At 42.6% G+C, this 8308-nt stretch overlaps 1 protein-coding gene across 3 annotated transcripts in view; it reads left to right on the forward strand.

Annotated features, from left to right (window-relative positions):
- Positions 1-8106, forward strand: part of robo3 (roundabout, axon guidance receptor, homolog 3 (Drosophila)) — a 224556-nt gene extending 216450 nt beyond the window's left edge. For all 3 annotated transcript variants that reach the window (XM_067971051.1, XM_067971053.1, XM_067971052.1), the window contains one exon: positions 7353-8106. In XM_067971051.1, coding sequence (XP_067827152.1) covers positions 7353-7364 — 12 coding nt within the window. In that variant the 3' untranslated portion in view covers positions 7365-8106. The remainder of the gene's footprint in view (positions 1-7352) is intronic.
- Positions 8107-8308: the final 202 nt, after the last annotated feature.

Below are 8308 nucleotides of genomic sequence, written 5' to 3' on the forward strand. Positions count from 1 at the left end.
TTGTGTCTTTTGGCTTCTCCACAAAGGCTCTTTCATCTTGTCTGAAGATTCCAGTGGTGTATTTGTCACAGGAATGCTGTCAGTCGAGATGAGATGGGACTGCGCTTTGTTCAAATGGGAACTCTCCAGACTGTGTCCAAAAGCCGTTATGGGGAAGACAAAATGGAAAGTCTTCAGTTAAGATGTAATCTATGTCCTGTCTCAATCAGATCTACAATTAGTCTGAGGTATCGCTTGTTGAATGATGCTCCTCATCAACGGAACTTGCTCTCAGAGCCAACCTACTGGCTTGCAAGGTGGAGTCCCGGCTCATTGTTGAATGACTTTTTGTAGATGGGGCACAACAGCTGCTGTTCGTAGTGATCCCTGACCTGGTACTGGTAGTGTATGGAAGCAAGTTATTCCCAAGTCAGATATACCACCACCAATTAGAGAGTGAAGTTCCTTCTGATTTATGTGTCAGCCTTGGCTCAGTTGGTAGCACTTTCACCGCTGAGTCAGAAAGTTGTGGGTTCAAGTCCCACTCCAAAGACTTGGGCACATAATCTAGACTGACACTTCAGTGCAGCACTGAGGGAGTGCTGCACCACCAGAGGTGCTATCTTTCAGGTGAGACATTAAACTGAGGCCCCATCTGCCCACTCGGGTGAACGTAGACGATCCCATGGCATTATTCAAAGAGCAAGGGAGTTCCCCTGGTTTTCTGGTCAATGTTTATCCCTCAACCGATATCATTAAAGCAGATTATATTGTCATTTATCTCATTACTGTTTGCAGGACATTGCTGTGTGCAATTTGGCTGCTGTATTCATTAAATTGCAGGGGTGACTACATTTCAAAAGTCCTTCATTGGCTGTAAAACATTTTGGGACATCCTGAAGTTGTGAAAGGTGCTATATAAATGCAAGTTCTTTCTTTACATTACCCTTGGCCCAGCTCAGAATAAGACTCCCTGCTTTACAACTGTGACATTTCCATTTCACACACCAGCCATTCTTGTAGCCGCTCTGAGTGAGACTAGATGGGATGAGAGGGTTGTCCTCTGAGGGGAGATTGAGTAAAATGGGCCTATATTCTCTGGAGTTTAAAAGAATGAGAGGTGATCTCATTGAAACGTTTAAAGTTCTTAGAGGGTTTGACATGGTAGATGCTGAGAGGCTGTTTCACCTGGCTGAGAGTCCAGAACTAGGGGTCGTAATCTCAAGATAAGAGGTCGGTCATTTAGGACTGAGATAGGGAAAGATTTCTTCACTCAGAGGGTCGCAAATCTTTGGAATTCTCTACTCCAGAGGGCCGTGGATGCTCGGAGGTTCAATATGACTCTCAGGGAATCAAGGGATATGGGTATAGGGCAGGAAAGTGGAGATGAGGTAGAAGATCAGCCATGATCTTATTGAATTGCAGAGCAGGCTCGAGGGGCCGTATGGCCTAATCCTGTTCCTATTTCTTATGTTCTTACGTCACCTCTTCCACATTTTTCAAATTGTAAAATATCACAGCCTTGTTCTTACAAAGACATGGAGATCATGAAAGTGAGGTGGCTTATCAGGGAGAGGGTCTAATATCACATCAGACCTGAGTATCACATCAATATCCGAGGCAAATCACAGAACCCAATTGGAGGAACCCAGGAAGTGCGCTGGTTGTTCGAGATTATAAGGTTGGGGCTCTTTTCTCTAGAAAAGAGCAGGCTGAGGGGTGACCTGATAGAGGTCTTTAAAATTATGAAGGGGTTTGACAGGGTAGATGTAGAAAAGATGTTTCCACTTAAGGGTGAGTCCAAAACTAAGAGCCATAGATATAAGATAGTCACTAATAAATCCAATAAGGAATTCAGAAGAAACATCTTTAACGAGAGAGTGGTTAGAATGTGGATCTTGCTACTACATGGAATAGATGAGGTGAATAGCATAGATGCATTTATGGGGAAGCTAGATAAACACATGCGGGAGAAAGGAATAGGAGGATATGCTGATAGGGTTAGATGAAGAAGGGTGGAGGCTCGTGTGGAGCATAAACACCGGCATAGACCAGTTGGGTCGAATGGCCTGTTTCTGTGCTGTGAATTCTATGTAATTCTATGTAATAATTACATCTTCCCAGCATCTGTGGGTGAATTCATTTCAGGTAACCCAGAGCTGTCTGTCAGTTATTGTACTTAAACACACGTTGACACTTCCAGGTCAGTGTGATGTCCTCCACAGTGGGATAGCCTGCCAGCAATCGCTGTCAAAGCTTACACATGGGCACTTACAATGGCCACTTGGGCAACACAACGGGAGGCACCCAGGTCCCCACAGAAACAACACTTTCAGGAGAGGAGAGGAGGGGGAGAATTGGAGAAGAAAAATAAAAGCATTAATAAAAATTAACTACAAGCGTGTTCAGTACAAGGACTGCGCCAAACATCCACTTTCATTGATTAAAAAAAAAATGATTATGTTGTTTGCCCTATAGCACCATGAAAAGTTATTTTGACAGCACCTTCTTCCCCTGCAACCCCTACCCCCGAGAAGGATAAGAGCAACAACGTCATGGGAGCACCATCACCTCCAAGTCACACACCATCCTGACTTAGACATATATCTCGGTTGCTTCATCGTTGCTAGGTCAATTTCCTGAAATTCCCTACCTAACACTATCACAAGAGCACTACAAGGACTGCAGCAGTTTCAGGAGTGGGCCCAGCACCAATTTGTCCGGGCAATAAATGCAGCCTTTCAAGCGTTGCCTACAACCTAAGAACAAGTTTTTTTTTATCTCATAGCGGATCCCGTATATTAAAGAGAGAGGGCGGCAGATCACAATCGCATTCAGGATGTAGGAGCATTGAGAGCCTGATCACAAGCAAGGGAATTTAGTCAGCTTTTTCCCCTGGGCTAAGTAACTAATCCTAATCTTGCTGTCTGTGCAACCACTAGAATGTTCTCACTGGCTTTCTAAAGACTTCACGTCATTAGGAGTTTCTTGGTTGAATGCAGGAAATTCATCGACCAATTTTCGCCATGTACTGACAGAAAATAACCTTTTCTGGAACGTAAAAGGCTGCAGGAAACAGACCAAACCTGCCACAATTCTTGTAATAAACCTTTTCAGATGGGGCACTTGGGCTTACTGGAGCCACAGTGAGGGCATGTGTAGGCACTGTTAAAGGACTTGCACACAGAGATAAAGTTAATGAATATTGCTCAGTAAAAACCACAACTCACTTATGAGGTTCCTGAATCCCCTGGCAGTGCCTTTATGTTCAGATCTGCTCTAATGTTAATGATTTCCGTCATTGTTATTAGCGAGGCTTTTGTGGCCTTCTAGGCCTCAGTTATAAATAACAGGAATTAATCTGTCAAAATATTATTTTTCTGATAAAAACTTGCCAAACCCAACAGTCAATCATAATTATTTGAGAGATGATTTTATATTAATTTATTCAATTTCTCCAAAAACATCCAGCCCGTGTTATTCCGTTCAGTTTGTACCCTGAAGCATCTGTGTATGATAAATGTCTCCCATTTCTTTACAGACAGATCTTACCCTAAAGGGGAAGAGATTGTATTAAGCTATCTTGAAGTCTAATGAATTGAACATGCTTTTAATATATGAATTACATATATAAGGATAGACTTCAAAGTGTGTGCTGTGGCTGCATTTTTTCTTCACTGCCTAAGGTCAGAATATTAGAAAAATGTGAAACGGAATCAAATATCAGAGATGGTGCAACTCGATCGCCTAATGAGCCCAGGGAAACCTGTTCCTTTTTTTTGGGTCTCCCGTGGGAAACTGTTGCTTTAACAAAATTTTATTTTTGCAATGCATAACAGACATCTTTAAAGGATTTATTTAAGCCTGTAATCACATCCCCTCCCCCCCCCCCCCCCCACTGTGAACCAGGGTTCCTAGTTTTTGAGCAGGTGTGGTGAGGATCCAGTGACAGTAGTTGCCTCCCATAAGCTATATGTCATGTCTTGTATGTTTGGAGGTGGGAGGGGGGGTGCAGGGTGGTGAAGGGGCCATGGAGGAGGTACCGTTTTGCGAGTTTTAAGAGCATTGGGCTGCAAATCCCCGTGACGAATTGCCGTTCTGTTTTACTCAATGTAATAAACATTCAGTGGGGGGAGCGACAGCCACAAAATTGATTGACTCAAAAGTTCAGAAGTTGAAGTCCGTTCTTTCACAGCCAGACAAATGTTCAACCAACTGTTACACTTCAAATAAGAAAACCCTCTGATATTATACCCTTCACCACTATCGCATAGATCAGCTCAACAAAGCCTCTCCTACAGAGCATGAATGGGGGAAGATTGGGAGAGTCCTCGAATATAGTTTATAAACAATGACACGTTATCGTAAAGCTTGTCACCCGATAGGTAATCTCGCTGCCGACCTCTCTCGCTGTCGCTGCCTTTCTTCCACACTATCTCACTGATACTGTGCTCAGTTCTCCTCTGACCATTGCTGTCTTGTTGCTCCCAAGCTCCATATGCAACATTCTGCACGCTTTCATCCTCATGGTGGTGAAATCAAAGACTCATCACACCGTCTCCTACTGTAACTCATTCTGTACCAGAACCTCAACCCTCCTTACCTCCCTTAGATTTTCCTTCTTCCTACAATCTACAAGATTTTAAAAGTCAAGCTTGGTGCCACCCAATCACTGGCTCCTGATTTATCTCATCATCTCTCCAATTCTTTTCAGCCTTATTGGTGTCCTGCACAATGGGCCTCGGTTCTCCATCTGGTTTCTCAATTTAAAAAAAGTAGACTGACCACGTTACATAAATCGGTTACATTATTGTATAATCTCTCTCTCTCTCTCTCTCTATCCCCCTCGCTCTCTAAAGCAGGATCCTACACTCCCAGTAAATGGCAGAAAGGTGGGAACGTATCCCTGAATAGCATTCCATCTCCACCCACCCCAGATCTGCTCGAAGAATTGGTGGGGCTAAGGGAAGCCAGGTGGCCGTGGGTGTTGGCAGGTTATTCAGACAGTGGGAATATCACACCTGAACCTAATCCTTTCTTCACCTTACATCCACACATGTGCACCTTCATTAGATAGCGATCAGAGGCAGGAATTCTGACGCATTTTATATTCCCTTCCCTATTCCGGAATACTGAGACCAACTGCAAGAAGGAAAGAAACTTGCATTTATAAAATCCTCGGGACATCCTAATGCAATGAATTACTTTTGAATTGTAGTCATTGTCATTATATAGGCAAGCACGAAAACCGCTTTGCACACTGCAAGGTTCCACAAACTGCAATGAGATAATGACAAGTTAATTTATTTTTGATGGTGTTGGCTGAGGACTATCCTGAGGAGAACTCCCCGCTCTTCTTCAATACTACCACGGGATGTTTTACACCCACCAAAACAGGCAGATGGGTCCTCAGTTTAACATCTCATTCAAAAGACAGCCCCTCTGACAACACAGCTCTCCTTCTGTACTGCATTGAAGTGTGAGCCTAGATTATTGAACCCACAACCTTCAGACTCAAGAGGACAAAATGCTATCCACTGAGCCAAGTTGACAATGTACTGCCTATACTACTATCTGGCTGAAATGATGGTGCTCTTTCTTTAAATATTTTAACGATCGCACACACACTGAAAAATTTGTAGCAAACTTGTAAATCTCATCAGATGCCAGGTCTAGATATTCCTATATAAATTGTTCCCCTCAGGATTATTAGGACTCTGGTTATACAATTGAAAAATGTTGCTCTGTAAAATTGCCAAGACGTACTGTAGGCAAAGCCAACGAGAAAAGTTGCAATTCTATCCTCCCATTAAAATCCATCCCTCCGTTCACACCCACCCTTCCATTAACACCCATCCTTCCATTCACACCCATCTCCCATTCACACCCATCCTCCCATTCACACCCACCCTTCCATTAACACCCATCCTTCCATTCACACCCATCTTCCATTCACACCCATCTCCCATTCACACCCATCCCTCCACTCACACCTATCTCCCATTCACACCCACCCTGCCATTCACACCCACCCTTCCATTAAAATCCATCCCTCAACTCAGACATATACTTCCATTCAGCCTGGAGCGCAGAGAAAAAAATGATCTATGTGTCATAATTGCGTTTAGCAGACAGGAACACTCAGGCCTCAGGGGCCAGACATTAGTCTGTTGGATAAAAGACACAGGCTTTGCATGCAGTTCACCTTAGTGGTCAGTGCATTCTCAGCCCTCTGTCAGATGCAGAACTTTCAATTGTCTGATAAAATGTTTTGCTTTTTATTTGCTAAATGCTCACTAGATTAGTGAGCATTTAGCAATCTTACAATACTTTATAACAATGAAAAATAGGCAGAAAAATTGAAAGATATCGAAATTCATCATATTTTTAATTGGTTTGATTCCTTGTGGTAAGACTTCTTTGAAAGTGCTTGTTGCAGGAATTTGTAATTAAGAGGCCTTCTCTTTATTACAAAACTGAGGGGGAAGCAAAGGCCAGTAATACACCAAGGCTGAAAAGGGTAGGAGAAAAGATGAGACTCCTCAGGAAGTAGCGAGTAGGTGACTCCAAGCTTGGGTTTTAGAAGCCTGAAGTTTGTGGGAGGAAGGGAAATCTGAGGGAGGTGCGGAGTTCAACAAATAAGAGATCCTGGGAAAAAATGAGTTGGAATAGGAAACAGAGCAACGTCTTGACTTCAACAGAGGGAAGATGTAAGAGAGAGGAAAAGGACATAGGAAGGCTTATTGAAAACTTAGGTCGAACAGGAGAGGAGCTTTCAGTGGAGCACTAGGGGTATTGATGAAATGGAAATTTTTGAGCAGCTGAGTTACATGAGATCATTTAATCTGTTATACTTAGCATCAGGAGTAGGACATTCAACCCCTCAAGCCTGTTCCGCCATTCAATTAGATCATGCCTGATCTGTATCTTAACTCCATTTACCTGCCTTGGTTCCGTATCCCTTAATACCCTTACCTAACAAAAATCAATCAATCTCAGTTTTGAAATGTTCAATTGACCCCCAGCCTCAACAGCTTTTTGGGGGAGAGAGTTCCAGATTTCCACTACCCTTTGTGTGAAGAAGTGCTTCCTGATTTCATCCCTGAACGGCCTGGCTCTAATTTTAAAGTTATGACCCCTTGTTCTGGACTCCCCCAGCAGAGGAAATAGTTTCTCTCTATCTACCCTATCAATCCTTTGATCACTTCAATTAGATCACCCCTTAATCGTCCATACCCGAGGGAATACAAGCCCCCTGGCTTGTATTCCCTCAGCTATACAACCTGGCCTCATAATTTAGCCCCAATGTCATTCTGTAGTGCTGGAGTCTGTTGGTGTTTAATACTTATAATGTGTTTGTTTTGGATTTGCAGGACAAGAGATGAACTGAAGACAGGAATGTACAGAAGAAACAGGCAGTAGGTGAGGTCTCTGGCAGAGGCACCTCCCTCTCTTCTCTCCCTCGACCCTGTACAGAATGACTTGCCTTGTATGAAAAAAAATTCAAATTTTGAAATTTGAGGGAAAAAAAAGTTTTACATTTAATTTATGACATGTAACTGGACATCAGGAAAATCCATGTTAACGTTGTAAATAACAGGGGATTTTTTTTTGTTTGTTTCTAAGCATTTCCTGGCCTTCTGGTGAACGTATTTATAATTGAAAAAAAAGATAATGTTGGATATTATAAGGTTATTGTCTGAATGTGCCAATCTTTTTCAATAGCAAGTATGCGTCTAACAGACTGAACTAAAAAAATATATATTTGCACTCTGTAAAATACAAGCACAACGCGTTCTAGATCTGCCCATCAGATCCCATAGGCCGCAGGGCAGCCATATTGGAAAACACCACTGCACATCCACTGTTTGGATAAGGTTACCGCTGCCTGCACGTCCTATCAATGTTCCCGTCTGTGCGCCGAGATGATGCTTCGATAGCGGACCGCAATACTGAAGTGAATATGCGTTGGAACAAACCGTTAGTTAGTGCCCACTGGGTGAGCAGCATCCTGTTTGAAGAGGTGTCATGTTGGAGATGGAAGGGCAACAGCTGTTGGTATAAAGTTTAATGAGAATGAATGTAGCCTGATATTTTGTTGTATTAAAAGCATTTCGTACAAATGTTCATTAGATAAAATATGAGTGGTTATTTATCTAGAGATATATAGATATACATATGGTCTGATGCTGAAGAAAGGAAAATGATCATTGCCTGAAAATGTTAAAAAAAGACATGTTTCGGTTGGAAGTTTGTCCATTCTAAATTGGATTTTCTCATATACTGAATGAAAGGTGGCGATGGCTGAATTACAGAGGTAGGTTTTGCC

The sequence above is a fragment of the Heptranchias perlo genome, chromosome 33, assembly GCF_035084215.1.
Source record: "Heptranchias perlo isolate sHepPer1 chromosome 33, sHepPer1.hap1, whole genome shotgun sequence".
In the NCBI taxonomy this organism is placed as follows: domain Eukaryota; kingdom Metazoa; phylum Chordata; class Chondrichthyes; order Hexanchiformes; family Hexanchidae; genus Heptranchias; species Heptranchias perlo.